The sequence below is a fragment of the Bacillus rossius genome, chromosome 3 (assembly GCF_032445375.1).
Source record: "Bacillus rossius redtenbacheri isolate Brsri chromosome 3, Brsri_v3, whole genome shotgun sequence".
Taxonomy (NCBI): Eukaryota; Metazoa; Arthropoda; class Insecta; order Phasmatodea; family Bacillidae; genus Bacillus; species Bacillus rossius.
In genome coordinates this window covers 97,447,067-97,470,781 of record NC_086332.1, presented here as the reverse complement: position 1 = coordinate 97,470,781, position 23,715 = coordinate 97,447,067, and the positions used below count along the sequence as shown (strand labels likewise).

General features: G+C 35.8%; 1 protein-coding gene across 4 annotated transcripts in view; it reads right to left on the bottom strand.

Annotated features, from left to right (window-relative positions):
* Nucleotides 1–23,715, bottom strand: part of LOC134531065 (dynein axonemal heavy chain 6) — a 491,808-nt gene that overhangs the window by 162,391 nt on the left and 305,702 nt on the right. For all 4 annotated transcript variants that reach the window (XM_063366586.1, XM_063366584.1, XM_063366585.1 and 1 more), the window contains 6 exons: nucleotides 20,266–20,456; nucleotides 7,459–7,631; nucleotides 7,171–7,354; nucleotides 5,014–5,179; nucleotides 3,661–3,822; nucleotides 1,350–1,526 (listed from right to left, as the gene is read on the bottom strand). In XM_063366586.1, the coding sequence (XP_063222656.1) occupies nucleotides 1,350–1,526; nucleotides 3,661–3,822; nucleotides 5,014–5,179; nucleotides 7,171–7,354; nucleotides 7,459–7,631; nucleotides 20,266–20,456 (1,053 nt within the window). The remainder of the gene's footprint in view (nucleotides 1–1,349; nucleotides 1,527–3,660; nucleotides 3,823–5,013; nucleotides 5,180–7,170; nucleotides 7,355–7,458; nucleotides 7,632–20,265; nucleotides 20,457–23,715) is intronic.

The following is a 23,715-nucleotide window of genomic DNA, read 5'->3' as shown; positions in this document are numbered from 1 at the left end:
CAATTCTGGAATCAGCAGATTCGATCACTTCCAGTAGTATGAAGAATTCAAAGTCCAGTGATTTTGTAATGGAAGGCGGTTGATTCTTCTCGTATAGCACAATCTTGAAATTTGGATTTTTATTTTTTATCACGATATTCCGTATTAATCGGTAGATACCGCACTAATATTCTGATCCCCCACTGATCTGCCATTGCCTTGCTAATCGTCTTGTCACCCCACTGATTGGCAGATAAAAAAAAACTTACCGTATTTACTCGTGTATAGCGCGCCCTCGTGTATAGCGCGCACCACGATTTTTGCAACAAATTCCAAAGAAAAAATTTTTTTTTTTCCCATAAATAAATTTTACTAACATTTTGTGGTACCTGTACGTGTGAAACAAATGATAATTTAAATTGATGTGTGGTGATGCGTCAGGAAAATACTTAAACTCTGCTGTGTAGACGTAAGATAATGAAGCGCTGTATCGTCACAACTGGTACGTGGACGGGAGGGAGGGAGGCAGGCAGGAACGTGACGCGGAGGACTAGATGACTCACCGGTAGCAGCTGCGACGAGGAAGCCAAGGAAGTGGGAGGGGGAATGGCGACAAGCGACAACATTCTTTCTCTCTCTTTTATTTTACTAGCTGCGCTGGCTTTGTGTAGAGGGGGAGGTCTAAAAATAAACAAGAGACATGCGAGCTTGCGCGCGCACGTGTGTGTGTGTGTGCTGTGAGCGTGTGTGTGCGAGAGACCAGGTTGCGTGCGTGCGTGTGTGTGAAAGAGAGGCCTTGTTGCTTGTGTGTATGTGTGGGGGCTGGCCAGAAACGTCACCCGGCAGTTAACGACTTCCACTCCTCCTCCCCGCCCAACCCCTTTTTTTTTTCCGTGTATAGCGCGCATCCTTATTTTTTTCCTTTACTTGAGGGGAAAAAAGGGCGCGCTATACACGAGTATATACGGTAATTGTCAGATACCCCTCTAATTGGCCAATACCTCACATACGTCTGATATCCACTTATCAGACATACCTTATTTATCAGGCTTGTTTGATCAATCAAGACTTAATTTTTGTGTGTTTTGATTCAACTAAATAAAGATAACAACAGAAAAAACCAAATTAAGTTTCTTATAATAAAATGTGTAGGAATATAAAGACCTATAACTTGAAGAAAAAAGACATTCGATAACTACATAATTTTTTTTTTTGATCTTCTCAGTTCAATATTTTTGAGCTTTAAAAAAATTAATGATGTTAATAGAAAAATTACAATCAGATTAAAAATACGAAACTGAATGACAAAAAAAATTAGTAGGTTAAAAAGCACAAGAATGTCCCTTGGTAAAACTGTACTAAGAGCGTGCCTTGGCCACGGCCTCCTCGGACAGCACGACGGTCCTGACTTGGTCGGCCTGCGCCTGCTGCTTGGTCAGGGACTTGAGCAGCTGCTCCGTGCTGTCGGACTCCACCTGCAGCAGCGGCCTCAGCGCCCGCACGTCCTCCTCCATCGTGTCCACCACCTCGTGCGTCTCCCGCAGTTTCTGGAGCACGGCCCCGCCTGCTTACACTCTCCCCGTCCTCGTGTCATGCAACGAAAACAGAACAACAGCCGCCAAATTATGTGACACACGCACATTTGTTGAAATGATTCGTGCGCCAACCATTGTAAAATATGTAGTTGTACTGACTCAGAAAACTTTGCGGGCACGCGCATAATAACTCACCAAAATTTCATCGCAATCGGATGAATGGTATAGGAACGCACACGGGACAAACAAACTAAAGTTCAAGACGTCCGCTTCGTGAAGCTCGCGGCGGCTAGCAGAATAAAGGCGATAACAACAGTTCGGGTTAAATTGGAGAAAAATGTCAACTCATATCATTATATTTGTATTATGAAGATTCATTTTGGACTTTTAACATATATAAACATATTAACCAGTAATATTTTGATTTAATTTCCTTCCAAACAGCTTAGCTACAGATGTTAAAAAAAAGAGGGCTAGAACAGCTGATACAAATATAAACACACATACACCATATTGGTATGTGAAAATCAGAAAAAAATGGGGAAAACAAACATTTTCACGTGTGATGGCTAATGCTCCATCTGTATCATTTCCTAATCTCTGATAATAATACCTTAAATAAAACTGTGTTATTTCATAGTCATTTAATAATTATTTTTTATTTATTATAGGCTTCAAAGCATTTTTATTTATGCTGAAAGATCTTAGTTAATATTTAAGAATTTTAAGTTAGGTTTTACATAAACTGAATGTAGTTTCTTATTATATTTATTTGCTTGGTCAGTTAAAATCACACGTGTATTAATTAAGTTGTTTACATTTTCAAAGCATCTTTTGGTTTACTATGCTTTAAAATTCTAGAAGCATAAAGAAAGACAGGGGCATGACACTCCAGCATCAAAGAGTTATTTTTCATGCCTTAAGTTAGTGCGTCATTGGGAAAACCTAGCGCGTAGGCGCATGACAGCGCAACAATGGACCAGAAGGTTCGCTGGGTGCTGCCTCATTAGCAAATCAGGGCGAACCATGCAGTGGTGTGATGATACATTTCAGGCTTTCATGGAACAAATGTGTACACATATTTTTCCATACAGGACCAAGTGTTCTGTTGTGCCTTGTGACTGGTTGGCCAACGGGGCTGTTTTCACTTTAATTTCAACTTTTTAAGGGCTATGTCGTGCAACTAGTTGTTGCTCGACTGTTGCCGTGTGCGGCCGCGTCTTCGGCAACTCGCTGAATTTCATTTGAATATTGTGATGGGCTAATTTAATGCCTGCTGGTCTGGACCAGGCTGGAGTTTAACTTTTTCTTTTAATCCCTTTAGAACTTTGATAAAATAAGAAATATTACCCCAGGCATCGGCCCAGGATGACCGTGGTCATCTCCCCGGGACATGGTCTCGGGGTTCCGTATCTTAGTAAAAAAAAAAATTAACTAAGGGACTTCAATTTTTTTTTTGTAATCGAGCAACATGCTACGGTGAATGTGTGTGGAAATTCACTTGGATAAATGTAAGTTGTAATTGGCATTTTTTATTTAATAATATTAAAATAAAAGACTATTCAAAAATTATTTTTTATAAAAAAATATCAGAAGAGAAACTGCTCATTTAATAATTCATCATAACGTTGGTGAAAAGAATAATTTCTAGAATTATCTTTAAAGTCATTGTATATTAACTTTTCAAGTGTATAATAAACTTGTTACTATTCTGGGTTGCTTTGCCATGCCAACCTGAGAGTTATCAAGGGTAGACAGAACTGTGGCCTCGACACACCTCACACCCCTCCCTTGCCGCGGCACTGACAGCTCTCAAGCTATCCGATGTCTTCTCAGGTGCTGCTTGGCACATTGTTCAGTAGGCCTTAAACCTGATGATATTGTGCATTTTTATAGCAAACATGATAAGATACTGCACTTAGTATAGTAGGATAATCAGAAGAATTTAATTTCAAAATATGGAGTGGAATATGACCTAACCAGAAGCATTATGTTGAGTAGTTCATTAACCAGGTTGACCATTAGAGGGTTTTAAAATATCTACTGAGCAACAAAATTTGAATATTAATACATGAGCATTACAAATTAAAAAAATAAAGCAGGAATAAGAATTTCTGTAATGTTCATGAAAATACAACTTTCATACCTTTAGACCATTGTCAATGCGATCTCTCTTCTTTGTCACATTTTCCTTCCTGAGATTAAGTTTCTGGAGATACAGTTTTATCAACTCCAAGTAACTGCTTGGAGTTATGTAATAATGACGACGCATCTCCTCAAAGAAGCGGATTGACATTTTCCCCACACTCTGCAACAAAAACAACATTTTAAATGTGTAATTATTTTAATAGTTCATAATTGATTTGTAATTATGTTTATTTCATTTGGCATAGGCAATTCAAATTTTTTTATTGTGTTGAAATAATTATTAATTAATCATTATTAAATGTGGTTAGGTTTTACGTAATATTTTAAGTATTTTTAAAATTATTTTATTGTTCTGCGGCTTTATTTCAAGCTGTTAACACAAATGTCACTTGTGTTTGGACAAACTTCAAAGTTTCAGAAGGTTTAAAAAGCAAGAAAGACAGCAATGTGACACTCTGGCACCCTGAAGTAATTTCCTTTGTGTATCTAAGAAAAATGTCGCTAGAAAACCCCTTACGAAGGTGCATGACTGCGCCGCAATAGCCTAGAATGTTCACTGGGTGCATTTCAAACAGCCAGTCAGGCTGAACCATGATGTAGTGTGACGAGTATTTCCAGATTTTCAAAGAAAAATTTTTAGCAACACAATTTCCATACATGGTTATGTATATGGTTCGGTTTTGTGATTGGTCAGGGTGACCACGAGTTGCCTCCCTTTGTTTCTAACTTTGTAAAGGAAGGTAACTGTGTGGTGTAAGGCAGTTGTCGCACGAATGTTGCCACGTACGGTCACATCATCGGCAACTCGTGAAATTCTGATGAGAAATTTTTATCATAAGACTAAACTCTAATTGGTACCATGTGTAAGCTGTGTTTTTTTTATTATCAGAAAGTGATGTACAAAGGAAGTTTAAAAATTTATTTCTCAAAATAAAAAAACTTTTCCAAGTAAATAAGTTTGTTTAAAAGAAATAACTTAAAAACAATCTTACAGTTCTTGCATACAAAAATCAAGTTTTCAAGTAAACTGTTACTATTTTAGGTTGTTTTACCAGGCCAACCTGGAAGTGAAAAAATGGCTGCCCAGCCGCGGTGCACAAATATTGCACATAATGCACTTCAAATATCAAAATACTGTCATGCATCAGAGAATCCGTTGGATCTTAGGCCTACTTACCAAAACAAAGAAAACCCATTGTCAAAGAATAACAAGGCAGTTACAGACAGTAGCAAGTTAGAGGAATTTGTTAGATTGTACTAGGGTACCAATACAAATTTCCACACAATATTCAAAAGTGTAAAAAAATGGAGTAAAGGTGGAAGGAAGAAAGTACTTATAATGTTTACACACCTCATGTATGAATACGAATGCCTGAGCTAAGCTGCCTTTGAGATGTTCTTCGTCCACAACCTTAAGTGAGTTCTGTGCTACTGATAGCAGAGCTTCCTGTGGCCATTCCACAAACCAGTCAATAGTGCAGCAATTGACAAGTGACGGAAACATTCTGCACCTCCGCCTGCCAAGCACACAACTCAACATAAGACAGCGCTAGTACTAAAAATCCTTCAAGAGACACCAACAATTCTTATGAAAACATATACCACTATACAAGAGAGCCTAGTGGTATGATACAAAAATTTTAATAAGTAACAGTGCATAATTTGTTGAACGCCTAATAAATAGAGAATGCATATTAAATTTAGATAAAGGTGTAACAAATTAAAAAAAAATTCAGAACAATGACATTTTTAGTATTTTTGATATTTTGGATTTATTACAATCAGAGTCAGTGATTGGATTCCCAAATTACAGAGCAGTATTATAATTTGGATATAATTACAGTGAAAAATAAATATAGTACATAATAAGCATTTTTGCTGAAAAGTTATAAATTTGATAAGCCCTACAGTTTTTGATGTGCTTCTTATAATATTTTCTACATGTTCGTGAAAGTAAAAGGTATCCTAGGTCTCTGAAGTTGTCAGCACGTTTAATGTGATTATTACTATATGATAGTTATGACTAATTAAATAAGTTTTTATAAGTTTTACTAAAAAGAGCTTACTGAAAATTAGAGATGTGTCCATACTTGGGGCCATTCACACTGACCTAGTGCACTCTCCAAGGCAAACCATACAAAAGAAGATAGTATAATAATAATAATAATAATAATAATAATAATAATAATAAAATAGTCCTCTATGGAATAAAAGATAGTTCTGATAACACCAGTTGTTAACTAGATATACGAAGGACATGAAATTAGGGATGATGGGCGGGGGGAGAATGTTAGGTAATGGTTTTATTACATTTCTTTTATATTTCATATTTTTCTCATAATTCTTTAATAAATTCAAAATATATATAGAGTATACTTTTATAAAATATAATATCGTTTATTTAATGGTTTTAAGGACTCTAAAAACCAATATATACTTCAATCATAGCATGAATCTCGAACATGAATTCGTGTAGTATACAGTTAATAATTACTGTTTGTGTGTTGCCATTGCCATAAAACTTTTTGTTTTAAAAATATAATTTATAAGTCACTAATAGGTTTGCTAAGATCTGGGAAAAACCAGTTTAATTGATTTATGAATTATATCCTAAAAGTTAGGACTTTAACCACAAATACTATAACATGAAAGGTTAATTAATAAATGCATACTACACAATTATATATGCTAAGTTTATGCTAGGGTTCAACTACAAATTGGCCTTTAAGTTTAAAACATTAGAATAGCTGGAATACATGCAACTCTGCAGAGAGCCAGATGACTTCCTTTGGCCTAATAGTATCTCCAGAAACATTAAGGCTGAAGTGAAGCCTTCTTAGGGAAATGAAGCAATCAGATCCTTTGGTATGCACTGTCAGTTTACACGTGTGATACGAGAGGCATAGTCCACATTATTATCACTTATGTGTGGTCTTTGCTATAGATGGTGGGAATGACATCAGTGATAACTAGGGACAAGATTATACGGTGAATTGCAATAAAACAGAAATAACACTGAAAATCGTGCCAAAACACAGCCTACCACCACTAAAATGCAAGTTAATGCACCATGTAGCACCAAAATGCAAGTTATATCATGGAATTAGTAGCGTTTAACAAAAACTTAATATTAATCATAAAAAAAGGAATCTTATAACATTTGAAATTAAAGGAATGTTGTTATTTCCAGATAAAAAATTGTACCAAAGTGCACGGATGGAAAAATTAATATTATTTCTTTTAATGTGCATCTCTTATTGAATAAATTTTAAACCATAAATGCTCGCTAATTTATTTTTATTCTTCTAAATATATTTGTTTTACACCAATTCATTAAAAATTATTTAACTGTGAAAATGCAGCATATAAATTTTACACCTATTTTGGTGGAGTAGATATTACAAAATAGCTTTAATAAAAATGAAACTGGACTAAAAATAAAATCACAAAATCTTGTCTCTAGTGATAACTGATAGCCAAACAGCTAGCATGCACTGCTGTATCACACCTGAAATCCTCCGCCACAGGACTCATGCATATCACCAGGTGGAGTTTCCTCCTCACGCGGGTGATAAAGTATTCAAAGATGGCATCACGGTTGTTCTCGTCTATCCCCACATCTGAGGCGGGCTTACGCATAGCGTTTATAACTTTCTCAAGCTCGTCTTTGTCAAACAGATTGGGCACATCTCCTGTAATAATGTAAAGACATGTTAAGCATACATTACCAATGAGAAATTTATAACATTGTAATTTGTAAGCCATAGATGCAATAACATAAATATGAGGGACTTGCCAGAGTTCAAAATGTTGTTAATGTCTTCGAGGAAATCCTCAGTCACAATCTGCGTATCTGTGAAGAGGAAAGTTGAGTCTTCGCCATTAGCTCCAGCATCGAAGTACAGCTTCCTCAGATCCTCATGGAATGAAACATAGTTGTATAAGCGTGTAAGCTCAATCTGGAAACACCTGTGAAAGGAAGAAACTCATTCAAAATGAAATACTTACATTATAATCTATCTGAACATCAAAATAATTAATAGTGATCAAGATGTGATATGACAATAGGCTAAATAAAAATAAAATTATGTTACTCTCTGCACCAACATACCAAACTCTGGTTTTCTCCTACTACTTTTCCAACCTTGCAGCAGTGAAGGATGTAAAAACTGAAAGAGATGGGATAAGAGGCTATAGACCAGTATAATTTGGTTTTCACCTTAAAAACAGACTAACATAAAGCCGAAATTTAGCACAGTGTTACTGTTGACCTTGGTGAACAACAAAATAATCTGACTTTTTCATGTTTGTATCAACGATTTTTAGGCCTTTGAATTTTTTAAGACTTGCAATTGAAAACTCACACATCTCAGGCTATGATGCAACATTTAGTCATACTAAACTCGGGTTTGCTTCAAATGAAAGACACTTGAAGAAACATGAATGCTTTTAATATTAAAAAAAAAAAACACTTCATATTTAAAAGAATATAAAACACTAGCTTCATATCTGCAGCTTCACTCGTGCAGTTTCAGAGTATTGCTAAAATCTTACCATTGTAAAGAAAAGAATATGATTACTTCCAAACTTTATTACTAAATAAATAGTCATAATAAATTTTTCAGGTGCATAAAATATTTATTTCATAAAAAAAACCATTAGGAATGAAATTTTTTAAGTGGTTAGACGAAGGCCTTTTTTAATTTTTAGTATAGATCAATACTAATATGATTTTAATAATTCGGGTTTAGAATGTTCGAGTATGTATTTTACCTTGATGAAATCACACATCCTTTTTATTTCATGAGGTAAACAATTTAGAAAATTGTTAAACACACACCTCATTTATTTAATCTATGTTTATGCCATCATTTGCACTAACACATTCATTTACTATGGTTAAAGCTATGTTTAGAACAATTAAATAATTTCACATTGTTACATATCTCCTACTATTTAAGAATATTTAATACAATCACATCTTTATTTTATTACAGATATCAAATTTATTATCCAATATATGTTAATTCTTAGTTGGCTCAGTATTACTTAAAATCCCCAAATTTTTTACCTCTATCTTCTTTTTCCATATGAATGACAAGTTGAAAATTCAGAATTAAATAAATAAGGCAATATCCATTAACCTAACAAAAACTATACACATTTTTTTTTCTTTTTACCGGAGATGTGAATTACAAAATAATTAATTTAAACTTACATTTATATTACCTTAAATTTATCTTTCTAATACTGGTTTAATGGATTACATTTTTTTATACTTTTTAAATAATATTAACCCTTGTTAAAAATAACAGGTAATATTTCGGAGAATGTTGAATAAGATAAGGTTACTGACAGTATGTTATTTATCATTTCCAATTACTTAAAATTAGTTTGATTTGATGAGAACATTTTTTTTTATGTTAAATCAATAGTTACAATATTTCACATTTTAAAATATATATATTAAAAAAATTGTAAAAAAAGAGTTAGTAGATTTTGCATGTTAATAAATATATTACATAACTTAGAGCCTGCATTATTAACTTCAGAGATACAAATTTTATGATAAAAAAACTGACAGCCCTTTCACCATGTTTGCGGTTGAATGTGGAAAAATTGTAAACGTTAAAACATGATAATAAATCATAATTTTGAATGTTATTCTGGCTCTGTTTCTTACATTCATCTTAATTTTCTCTGGCTATATGATTTATTATTATAAAAACTAACATGTCACTGCTTTTGGGGTTGATAGATTTTGAATGTTATTATTGGTCCCTTGTAACTTTTGTTATGCTTGGTTAGCTTAGGAGATATAATTAATCATCTTCAATCCATTTCAATCCATCAATCCATCAATCAATCTTCAAACCTTTTTGACACTTTAGGGGTTGAATTTCACAAAATGGTAAAATTGTGGTTGGTAGTTTTCTTATGTTTATTATTGGTACAAAAAAAATATTTAATATTTTATTGTGAGATATAATTATTAATATTAAAACCCTATTTGATTTGTTCAACCCTTAGGAGTTGCAATTTTGCTTAACATAAATTAGTACCTTAATTAAATTTGGAGATATAATTATTATTCTTAAAAATAACTTAACCCTTTTTTACCCCTTGGGGAATGAAATTTGCAAAATATAAAAATTAAGAATAGTAGTTTTGTATTTTTATTATAGGTATCCAAAATAATTTACCATCTTTAATTATATTCAATAATTATTAATCTTAAAAACATAATTACCCCATTACTCCCCTTAGGGATTGAATTTTGCAAAATGTAAAAATTGTGGTTAATACCTCGTTCTTTAACCTTTCTTTGGGTGCATTATGGAAAAATGATAAGAGCAGATTTTTATGATGTGTGGCCAGCAAATAAAAAAAACTAAGAGGATTAAAATAGGATACAAACAAATTATACATAAGTGAGGTTATTTTGTACTCCTTTAGGCACGTTATGAAAAAATGGCAGCATGAAACAAATAATTGATAAGCTGAAAAAAAATGGGTGCATGTACTTATGTACGCACATGAGAAGTTATACTTCTTTGGCATCATTAAAAAATAGTTTTTAATTGCATGCAAATAATTAACTTCAATAAAATAATAAAAGGGCTGGAAAAAGATAGTCAACACAGTCAATAAAGTTCAGTTTAAATTTGAAAAATTAAATAAATAAAATAAAATTTAGAGAATAATAAATATATATGACATAAATTGTAATAAATATAAAAAAGATTCTAAATTTTAAATATTTATTATTATTTAATATTTAAAAATATATATATAATAATAAATTCAAAAATTTAATTTAAGTTTATTTATTTTTTAAATATATATTATTTTCTTAATTTCATATTCACTTTTCATTTTTATCAAAAATTTTTCATTAAATTTGTTCATTTATTTTTATAAATATTTATTATTTATTCAATTTAATAATACATTTTGAAAATTAATATTTTAATTTGATGTTCAATTTTAATATTTATCAGAAATATTTTATTAAATTTATTTATTTATTTTTAAATATTAAATAACCAATAATAAATATTTAAAATTTTATTTTAATAATATTTAGTATTAAATATATTAAATAATAATATTTTAATTTATATCAATAAATAATACATACGGTTAGTTAACCTCAATTATATTGGAGCACTTGAAAAAGTTTATAAGCACAATTTTTTTTACTAAAATTTACGAATAGTAAATAGTATTAATCAAAATATTCAATTTAAATCTCTACTGAATATAATTTATTAGCACATATATAATTCACAATTGTATGAAACTAAAACACGTGTTGTGAATGCAGAAACTAGAAACAGGCGGATAAATATTATAAATATGAAAACAGTGATCAGAGGTGACGAGCGTGCCAACATGCGCGGTAAATTGAGGTTCTACCTATTTATATTTTGTTGCTAGCTTTTTTTCGAGACTTAATGAGCGGTTTAGCGGGCAGCTTCAACCTGTTGATTTTGTGTTACAGTGATGCGCGCGCATCTTAAAATTTCATTCTCATCATTATTTCATAACGCGCCTAAAGCAGTATAACTTCAAAAAGGCTACATTCAAATTCAAAAAATGTGCTTTTGAATCATATATCTATTTTAGTGAATGACATTGAATACTGGTCCAAATAATTAAAACCATTTATTTATTATGAATATTAGTGATAGAATTTGTGTTTATAAATTTTTTCAAGTGTATTTGTATAAGTGAGGTTATGTTCCAGTAAGTATTATTTATTTGCATTACAAATTATAAATTTTGACATTATTATTTAAATTCAGTGTGTTTATTGATTTTCATTAATAATTAAAAGGCGTCCCCTGGCCTGCTATTTGGTCGCACGACCATTGCTTGGCCATGGTTCAGCGTCCTTCCTATGGCTGACTTGTAATCATGATCAATGCTTACCAGCAGAGAGTTGTGTCTCGTCTGATACCTGGGTGTGGATAGAAAAGGAAGGCACCAATGACAGCGGGACCTTATCTTGATGCAAGTTCTACAGGATATTGTTTCATGGCAACATCGCGTCCGGTTGGAGCTTTCAAGGAGATGGCTGCTACCCATTCCAAGAGGGATGCTGAAGAAGTTGGTATGTGATATGGACATTGATTGTGCTATCGTGGAACCACCACATAAATAACTAACTGTACAGGGTTTGTATGTGTAATTTTTGACGTGACGTCTAATAAATCAATGAACGCCGACTCCACGCACAAAAAAGTGTCCCGTTACGCACATTGTTCTGTTACGTTGTGTCCTGTTATGCTCATTGTTCCATTACGCTCATTGTTCCGTTAATTGATGATAGATATTTGATTACAGTTTATTTCTATGAAAACTTGTTCATAATTATATTTAAACTTTATAGTTAAATGCCATTTTTTTAAATTAATTACAAGTCATCTACACGTGAACTGTTTCGTTGACTGTTAATAAAGTGAAGTGAAAAGTTAATGTGGTTTTCATTGCTTATTACAACAACCACTTCGGCAATAAAGGTTAATTATTCTTGCATTTTAAAAATCTGATTACTAGTATAATTTCAAGTATTAATTCTTTTATTATTAAAATAAAAATGATTCAATTTTATTCATAAAAGTATGCAATCATTTCATCAATGTTTTATTATGACGTCACGTTAGACTATCGTCCGTAAACCGACTTTACAGACAACCAATTTTTTTTTTGTACAATTAACTAGATTCATAGCCAAATGCCTTGACATCTAATTAGTGACATGCATGAATGGATTAATGATATTCCTAATGCCTTATATCTATCTTATATCTAGCAAAACCACTGGCCAGGGAACGGGCTTGGAAATCAAAGAGGGTAAAGAATACCATGTTGAACTTGACTCTTGTCTGGCACTGTAAGGAGACATGAGAGATGTAGCATATGTGGGAGACAAGTTCTCCTGTCGCCAGTGAAATACCACTACTTTCAATGTTTCTTTACTTACTTGGTTGAGCCAATGACTGAGGCGGTACATCTGTTAAATGATAATGCTGGTGTCTTAAAGCCAGCCCCTGCGAGGACAGAAGTAGTGTGGAGCAAAAGGGCAAAAGCTGGCTTGATCCCAGAAATCAGTTAAGTGTAGGGACTGCGAAAGCATGGCCTAAAGATCCTTTTGGCTGGGTTTAGACTGTCATGATACAGGTTAGTTTAACCCTACTGAGAAAAGTGTTGCCCCAGTATTCCTGTTCAGTACGAGAGGAACCGCAGGTACATGCCACTAGCTCACGCACTCGGTCGAACGACCGGTAGTGTTAAGCTACCATCCGTGGAATTACGCCTGAACGCCTCTAAGGCAGCATCCCCTCTGAGAGGAAACAATAATTAACAGTTACTAAGCCAGAAGTCTAATGATTACAATACTAGGCGGTTCCATATGTGTTACAACCGCACACTAAGCCCTTGTGAGCCACCAGCGGATTCATCGGGCAGCGTCCTTTTGTTTCCGGTGGTCGACCATTGGTGTGAGGTTTGGTGTAGGGACTCAAATCAACAACAGACGACTTACTTGCCGCGGTGTGGTGTTGTACTCAGTAGAGCAGTTGCCATGGTGCAATCTATTGAGACTCAACTCCATTTTCTGTTGACTGTTCACATTATACTTGAACAGCTTATTTCAGAAAGGGACCTGAGTCACTATTTTGGTGATTTTGCATTAGGAACAGATGTTTGTTCTCCTAATAAAGATGCACATTCTAGTGCAGTAAGGAACCCTGTGCCATGTAAATGCACTGCTTAATAGAGGTTTCTGAAACTGAATGTATTGCAGAAAAGTACCTCAGTCATTGACTCTGGTACTTTTCTGCAATACACTTTGTTTACATTGAATCTTTCAACAATATAATCATCGTTGATGTTGGTCACACTGCTCCTGTCCATTTTAGCTCCCATTTTGTTTAGTTTACGTTTAGTTTTCTCGAAAGGTTATGGAAAGCAAGTTGGTCTGTGTGTTGCGGTCTTAACAGCTTTTATAATGAATTCTAATATTGATTCGTCACCACAAAAACGTAAGAAAGGGATTAGACATCCTGAATGCTTTAAGAGGAATATTATAAAATCAAAAAAGGTTCATGGACAAGAGTACACAGATTATGGAGGGAAAACAAAACAAGCAAAGCGAGTTCGATCACCTTGCAGGTAAGACCATGAATACTTATTCGTTAAATAATGGTTATCAGTATCTGTGAGAAGCATTTCTTTGACTAATTACTACAGAGAAATCCCTTTAATAAATTTTTCAAAATTTTGTAATTTAAGGAAAAATGTAAGTGTGGGGAGAGTAGTAATTAACTTTTATACTCTTTTCTAAGGTACAAGACAAATTGCATTGACATCGTCCGGGGCTACGCCCAGCTCGATATGCCATCACACCCCACCACTCCACTCCTTCCCTGACGTTTGAATCTCCCGCCGACATGTGTGTGTGTGCGCGTGTGAGAGCGCCGCGAACCACAGGAAGAGGGCGCAGTAGAATCAGTGCTTCGTGCCCCTAAATTATTAGTAATTGGATGTTTGTAATTCGCTTTTCTTTTTCACCCCTGTTATTTTTATAATATTTGTCATTTCAATAATTAACGTAAATTTTAAGTGTATTGATGAAATATCCTGCAGGCCGCCAGAGACGTAGACTTGCCGAGGCCATAATGCAAAACCGATCTTCATCTTTAATTTAGAACTATATAATAAATTTCTAATGTAATTCTTATATTTTATAATTATATGTAAGAAATTAAAGAATAGCTTTTAGGGTTTTCTTGAGTAAGCCTCGGCGCAATACGGCCCGAATAACGGTACCCTCCGTTTGGCGCGCTGCGTCATTGTCTAGCCACCCCGACGGCCATTGCTCGCCCAGTCGATCTCTAGCGCTCACCGAGGTAGGAAGCACGCCGCACTCCGGGGACTTCAACTTTGATATTCATCTGATCCGGTAATTCTGTCGACTCGTAAGTAATCTAAAACGTTTTCGTATATCCCCGGGGCCTACCTCGGGAGCCGACTGTTTGATTAATAGCTGTTAACTCCGGTAACGGGACTTGAAACCTTCGCGAACATTCTAGCACGGCCACGTGGTGGCCGGCCTCACCTAAGCCTATTGCGCCGTAAGGCTTTTGACTGTTAAACGACGAGACTAGGAGTGTGTAAGGAGTTATCGTGTCTATGTGTATGCAAGGCCAATAAAAACCCGGATCCGTACCTTGTGTTGTGATTGGCCACGTATGTGTTACCCGAGTACCTAGGGGCGTGTGGGACGCCTTAAGAGCCCACGGTAGGGATTAAAGCGTGCCCGACGCTGAGAGCGGCCTATAGGTCTGGTTATTACATAGGCAGTATTCGGGGGAAAACGAGTCACGTCTCCACACGGGCGACGTCACGCCCTGGGATCGGAGTCTTGCCGGGTCCACGTGCCCCTACACGTGGTGGCGCCCATTAAATTACAGTCTAACATCCGAACAACAACCCCCGGCCACGTCAGCATAAATAAGGGAAAACGATAAATGTAGGCAACAATGACATCTCTTGTTTCATCAGTCAATAATATAATTATTTTCAGTTGGTAAATTCGTTGTTTTTAAATTGTTGTAATTATTAAATGGCAGCATAAAAAATTGTAATTTCAGCAATGTAATTTATGAGTCTTACTGTATTACTGTCTGTGAAATATAAGCTGTGAATGTAAAATAATAAGCAAATCCTATTCATTTATTTTCAGATGCCAAAGAAAATGTTGCGAGAAATTTGATGAAGTTGACAAAGCAACTATTTTTGACATACTGTACGGGATGGAAACAAAAGATGAACAAGACCTTCATCTTCAAAGAATGATCCTTGTTGAAGAGATTAAAAAACATTGTCCACGAAAAGAAGATTCCGTGCTGAAGGATCAAAGTTTTAAGTATCATGTCCTATTTCGTGATGAATTAGTCCAGGTTTGTAAGGAGGCATTTTTTAGACTATATGACTACAGACAAAAGAGTTAGGCGTCTCCGAATGCTGTTACTAGAAGGAAAAATACCTCAAGACAAGCGTGGCAAAAACATTAGTGGTAACAAGATAAAGAGTGATGAAGTGCTTAGAGTGCACGAACATATAGCTTCATTTCCAGTTTCCGATGGACATTACAAGGATGTAAAATATTTGCACGAAGATTTGCGTGTCGTAAAAATGCATGAATTGTTTAAGCGTTTAAGGCCAAGTTCGCAGATTCTAACATCACGTACAGTTTTTATAACAATTATTTCAGAGAAAATTTTACACTAAAATTTGAGGCCATCAGTAGATGATGGCAACTTCTGTGAAGAAAAAAGAATTAATCTCAGAAATCCTAGTCTCAATGATCATGCAAAGAGAGTTGAAGCAGCACAGTTAATTGTGCACAAAAGGCGTGTTAAATGGTTCTATACAACTCTGCAAGAATCAAAGGAACAATCGGTAAATAATGAACACATTATAGGGTTAGTGTTCGATTTCGTGCAAAATGTAGACTTACCCAAGACACCGATTCAGAAAGTGTACTACTTACGACAGATAGCTGTGAATATTTTTGCTGTTTGTAACATGAAATCGGACCATACACAGTTTTACGTTTACCATGAAGGTGTTGCAAAAAAGGGGGCAAATGAAGTGGCTTCATTCCTAACTGACTACATTCAAACGTATGTTCCTAACACAGTAACAGAACTGCACTTATTCTGTGATAATTTCCCTGGTCAAAACAAAAACCACACTTTTGCCAGGGTTTTGCTTGCTTTAACGGATAGTGGGAGCAGTGAAACACTTCTTTCCTCTGGGGTGACACTCTTTTCTTCCATGCGACAGGAAGTTTAGCGTAATCAAACGTCTAATAAAGCGCTCCAGCAGAATTTATACAATCAAACAACTTTGTGAGTTAATTACTGCCATGGACAGTTCTCGAAACACAAATAACCTTGTTGAAACTCAACACATAATGAACTATGACACATGGTGGCCAGTGCTCTACAAAAAAACTGTCTCTTCAGTGGAGACAGCGAGACTTTCATACAAGGAGAGGGAACACTTCAGTAGCTCTAAATATCACTATTTTGAATACAATTCCGATAAAAAGGGTGTTATCTTGACTTCAGAACTCATTCACAAACTGAGCTCTGAAGATAATCAGGGTTATTACTACTCCACTTTCCCTCTGTCCAAGGGTAATACCCTAGGTGTGTACATGTGCGACATCCCTGCATATCCACTGGGATGTATACCCATTAAGAAAACCAAGAAGGAGACATAAGAAAGGTATTGAGATATGCGCCAAGCGAGTTCCAAGACTTTTACGATAAAATAATGCAGCTGCCTGTATGTGACAAAATGCAGATGGTACTACATGATAGTCAAAGCGCAAATATTTTTTGTGCATAGCAGTGCTTTTTGTGTCAGTCATTAATGAATTATATTTTGAGCATGCCTTTCTATGTTAAGACTACTAAATATTATTTTATGTACCCATTAAACCATAATATCAACTTGCAATACAATGTGAATATATTTAAATTCAGATTTATAGCAGAAAGGGACCTCAGTCAGTGGCTTTTAATCCTCATATAAAAAACACTAACAGCTTATATGTGCGTGTAACATGTGTAAAAGGTGCATTATCTTTATGTTAACAACATACTCCATGATCAGTCTCCAGAACAATAAATCCTATCTTTTAGAATGTTTTTTTTTGTGTTTATCTCAGAACTATTCAAAAATGACTCAGGTTCCTTTCTGAAATAAGCTGTTCACTTGTAATATAATGGCTTGTGATAGTGCAAGCTCCAAAACATTTATATATGGAACCAATCATTTGTGGATGTTTCCATTCATGGTTGTTTTCGTTTGTGGTTGTTCAGCCGGTCAGCAGACATGCGGGAGGGGGAAAAGGGAAATCTAAGTCTTTTTTCGGTGCAAAGACACTCCGACTTAAAAATAATGCCGGCCTCATTCTTCCTTCAGCCCCCCAATGAATGACAAGGTGAATTGTAGCCTAGACTGTTTCTCTGGCGACCGAAATTTCACGAAATGTAATAATTTTGCCGAAAAAAACACCTCTTGCAAGCAAACAAGGTGAGATGTTGAGATTAGGCAGGGGTCTTAAATTTTCACCCCGAAGGTTCTGATGTCCCGAAACCCACCATTACGGAACTAGACAAAAACATTTTTTCAACTCTTTTTTTCCCCTTATGCTTTTCCCGCTAAACTATGGCACATATAGTAATTATTAATTGCGAATAAAATACTAATATCAAGCAATATATAAACTGAAAAAATAAAATAATATTAATATTATGTGACATACAGTTCGGTCATGACATTGCAGCAGGCTTCGTTTCTGACTCACAAATAAAAGCAACAAAATATGGATAACATTAAGATAGAAATAACAATGGAACTGAACACTGTCTATGGAATTTGATCAAACTGAGCCATGGAGATAAATAAAAGTCTTAAACCATTGTTGCTTGCTTACTCCTTGATTCGTGTCTTGCATTGTTACGGTCCATAAATTTGGAACTGAACAATGCCTATGGAATTTGATAAAACTGTGAAATGGAAGTAAAAAAAATCTTAAAAATTGCTGCTTGCTCTTTGATGCGTAACTTGCATTCTTACAGTAACTCAGTTACAATACTCTGATGGCCGTGGTTTTGTGAGAAGCTGTGGTATTGATTAGTGTTGATTCAAAGCAGCGGCATGACAACGGCTAGCAAGGCAATCAGAAAATGTGGAGCTCCAAGTAGAGTAGCCACACACAGGCCAGGTAATAATTAAACATGCACGTAACAATGGTGTGGAGCACTCTTGTAGCCACACAAGTGGGATGCAAGGCCATCAGAAACTGCAGAGCTCCAAGGAGTGTATCCACACACAGTACAGTTATTAATGAAACATGCACGTAACAATGGTGTGGAGCACTCTTGTAGCCACACAAGTGGGATGCAAGGCCATCAGAAACTGCAGAGCTCCAAGGAGTGTATCCACACACAGTACAGTTATTAATGAAACATGCATGTAACAATGGTGTGGAGCACTCTTGTAGCCACACACAGTACAGTTATTAATGAAACATGCACGTAACAATGGTGTGGAGCACTCTTATAGCCACACAAGTGGGATGCAAGGCCATCAGAAACTGCAGAGCTCCAAGGAGTGTATCCACACACAGTACAGTTATTAATGAAACATGCATGTAACAATGGTGTGGAGCACTCTTGTAGCCACACAAGTGGGATGCAAGGCCATGAGAAACTGCAGAGCTCCAAGGAGTGTATCCACACACAGTACAGTTATTAATGAAACATGCACGTAAAAATGGTGTGGAGCACTCTTGTAGCCACACAAGTGGGATGCAAGGCCATCAGAAACTGCAGAGCTCCAAGGAGTGTATCCACACACAGTACAGTTATTAATGAAACATGCATGTAACAATGGTGTGGAGCACTCTTGTAGCCACACAAGTGGGATGCAAGGCCATGAGAAACTGCAGAGCTCCAAGGAGTGTATCCACACACAGTACAGTTATTAATGAAATATGCACGTAACAATGGTGTGGAGCACTCTTGTAGCCACACAAGTGGGATGCAAGGCCATCAGAAACTGCAGAGCTCCAAGGAGTGTATCCACACACAGTACAGTTATTAATGAAACATGCACGTAACAATGGTGTGGAGCACTCTTGTAGCCACACAAGTGGGATGCAAGGCCATCAGAAACTGCAGAGCTCCAAGGAGTGTATCCACACACAGTACAGTTATTAATGAAACATGCATGTAACAATGGTGTGGAGCACTCTTGTAGCCACACACAGTACAGTTATTAATGAAACATGCACGTAACAATGGTGTGGAGCACTCTTGTAGCCACACAAGTGGGATGCAAGGCCATCAGAAACTGCAGAGCTCCAAGGAGTGTATCCACACACAGTACAGTTATTAATGAAACATGCATGTAACAATGGTGTGGAGCACTCTTGTAGCCACACAAGTGGGATGCAAGGCCATCAGAAACTGCAGAGCTCCAAGGAGTGTATCCACACACAGTACAGTTATTAATGAAACATGCATGTAACAATGGTGTGGAGCACTCTTGTAGCCACACAAGTGGGATGCAAGGCCATGAGAAACTGCAGAGCTCCAAGGAGTGTATCCACACACAGTACAGTTATTAATGAAACATGCACGTAACAATGGTGTGGAGCACTCTTGTAGCCACACAAGTGGGATGCAAGGCCATGAGAAACTGCAGAGCTCCAAGGAGTGTATCCACACACAGTACAGTTATTAATGAAACATGCACGTAACAATGGTGTGGAGCACTCTTGTAGCCACACAAGTGGGATGCAAGGCCATGAGAAACTGCAGAGCTCCAAGGAGTGTATCCACACACAGTACAGTTATTAATGAAACATGCACGTAACAATGGTGTGGAGCACTCTTGTAGCCACACAAGTGGGATGCAAGGCCATCAGAAACTGCAGAGCTCCAAGGAGTGTATCCACACACAGTACAGTTATTAATGAAACATGCACGTAACAAAGGTGTGGAGCACTCACTTGTAGCCACACATGTGGGATGCCAATCTGCTGAGGCTCTGTTTGCCCATTCCGCCCACCCCCACCAGCAGACCGTTGCCACGCTCAGCGCGCAGTATGCGAGCCAGTCTGGTCGCATGCTCCATCGCATCAACAAAGAATATCAGCCTCATTTCCTTGGATGTGACCAGGTTGTAATCGTCCAGGTAGTCCTGTGAGCAACCCACAAGCATATCAACCACACCAGTACTGTAGTTCAACCTGCCTTTCCTTGAAAGAAGACAGAAAAATAACAGCAAAAAAGTGAAACCTAACACATTTTAATACACATATTATTAAACTATGTATATATGTTTGTATATTTGTTTTTGCGTAAACAACTAAAATCAGTCTGTAAATACTTTCTACAAACAAACCTTAACCTTACTGAGCTGATTCAACATCAACATAATCATCATCATTATTATTATACGAGGGACATTCCAAATATAAGTTACGTAATTTTTTTGAAAGAGCAGATGGCACACCAGGAGAAACAATCTCCATAAGAATCCACACCCATTGCTGGTTCAACGACGGAAGTAGCGTCAGCGGAGGAGGAATGACGCATGCGCAGGGCGCCGAAGAAGAGAGAGTAGCAGCAGACCGGCGTGCCCGAGGTTATTTGAGTACAAATGACAATGGCAGACAAACGTGAACTGACAACGTGGTCCCCAATGGAAGTGCATTTTGTTATACCTGCGATGAAAACCGCACACTTGGGATGTCACTTTCAAAACAATGCTGAAGTGGAGCAGGCTGTGCGATAATTCTTTGCAGCACAGGGCACCGAGGTTTACCAGAGTGGTTCCTTCAAACTGATTGCACTCTTAAACAAATAACTCAATATCGGTGGCAACTATGTCGAAAAATAGTGCAAAATGTATCATTCATGATGCTATGGTGTAATTTTTTTAGCTTAAAGTTTCACCAAAAAATTTTTTTTCAAAATTACATTCGGAATGTTCCTCGTTTCATATTTATCCGCATAAGGGTCGCTGATTTTATGCTGACTTTTTGTTTAATAAAATGTACAGTGAACCATATGTGAACATTTCTATTTTTGGTTAAAAAAAATTAACGTTGCACTGCTATGGTTGACTATATGCTTAAATAACTAGCCTATGTTGGTTTTTAATAATTATGTCATGAGAAAATATACATTGTTTAGTTCAATTATCTCAGCAATGAGTGTAAAGCATCATGAACTGCACCGTAACACTACGTCCGCCGCTTGTCGTGCTTCTGCCCAGCCGGCGGCATGTGACGTAGCTGTCTCCTGGCTGCTCGGCAAGAGGGGGAATCTAAATATAAATCAGCCAGAACGAGAAAGAGGGGAAGGAATGTGTGCAAGTGTATTTGAGTGCACATAGCAATTAAGAAGTGTTTATGGTTCTCTCCGCCTCTCTCGTCGTTGTGAACTGGCACCGTACCTAATCATCATGTATATTTAGATAGGTTTTTGTGACACAAATGTGTCCAAACATTATTTTTGCATGAGATTTCCTATGCTTTCTACTGCAAAATTAATTCAGGACAAAACTGCTGTAAAGGGCATGCTTGTTTTTATTGAAGAAACTTAAAAAAAAAAAATTGACAAGGAAATAGCCTGCAGTCTTTTTTCTATTGGGGAAGGGGACACATAAAAAAAATGATGGAAAGGGAATCATGGGTATGAAAAAAAAAAGCTTTCTTTTCCTTTGTATGTTTTGTTAGATAGTGAAGGGGGAGGAGGAAGGAAGGGCCATAAAGATAAAGAGGGGAAAGACAAAGGACATCAGTGCCTTTTTTACATGGCAAATGAAATGTTAGATTTGTAACAATGTTTGAACCACATCCCTCAAGGTTAGCAAGTGCATGCTCTACCACTGAGCTATTAAGCTATTTGGAAATTTTGAAAGAGAATATTTATTATAATCATTGTAATGCCAGTTTTATTAGTATTTTAAAACTTGAGATTACATTTTACTATGACAATTTTAGTTTATCAAATGTATTTCAGGGTAGTTTCACAATCATAAAATTTCATTTGGCACATTAATATGTTTGGTATATACCCTATGTTTATGCAAAAGACTGTATATGGGTTTATGTTGCAACACATGGAACCACCATCTTTCTGTCCATTTCCATTCATCAACTTCCATTCTATTTTCACGAAATTACTCCTAGCAAATGACGTATACAGAAAGCTAAAAAGTTTATACATCAATAAGACAAATCTAGGCTTACAAGATAATCAAAAAAATTAGGTGATACACAATTTAAATACTGTAATGAAGATCAACTTAATTGTTCTAGGTGCTGGATATCTACAATAGTTTCCTTATAATAATAGTACCATTGTAAAATATGTCATATGACCCATACGGCCATACACTGCACTAGCTGTCAGCCTTATGCTTTACTGCTGCCTCTGGCAACAAACACTGATACTCTTGTAGTGAAGCATATGTGCAAATATTGCACATTGGAATAACCCATGTTTCATCTAAAGTTTTCTCAAAAGAAGTTTTTTAAATATTATCTGATAGTGGTTAGAAGTAATGCAGGTGTTCATAACAATAATCATTAGTGTGACATGTAACAGCACAAAAATAATATTTATTAAATATTTTGTGAGAAAATATGTGATCCAACAACAAATGCAAGGTAGGTATAGCAATAAATTTGCAGGAAAAGCTTTTGCACAATAATAATGACAAAAAAAGGAAATAACCAACTCTGCTTGCAAGACCAAGCCGTTAAGTCCAAATCCTCATCCCTTTTGATTTTTTCTCTGAGGACTTAAAATTTAGATTTTTATTTTTTATTTTTATATGTGTGCGTGTGTACAAGAAAAATGTGCGGTTGTTCGTGAGTTTGTTTGTGTCCAACACATCATTTCAGAATTTTAATTAGAAGATTTTGACAGCAGATCATGGCGTAAGCCCATGACATGGCTACAATGGTAACTGACAGTCGTCACATAGACCTGCGTTTCATTGGAGGTTCCATGGACGCGAAGTGCCCACTGGATTTATTAGCAACAATATCTAATTTTTTTTTGTATATTACATGTTTTCATTTTCTTTGCATCGTAAAATAATAATGTCTTGTATTTTAAGCTAGAACATTGAGTTGTTGTGTCTGCAAAAATCTTATGGAGTTACATCTAAATTATTTGATGCTGGACATTGTGCATATTCCAAGAACCAAAAATAAAACTAATAAACCAGACTGCATAAACTTTAGTGGGAAATCTAATGTAAATATTTATGAACTTTCCAGACACTTTCAAAACTCCCAAAATTATTGCAGTGTTTTGTTATGTTATGGATCAGGTTGCTTTAGCTGGGCCAAAATGATCCGTAACAACGTGGCACACTCATCTCAAGAGCACTGAAAAGTGAAAACATATGAATAATAATTGTTTAATTTGTTTAGTAATGG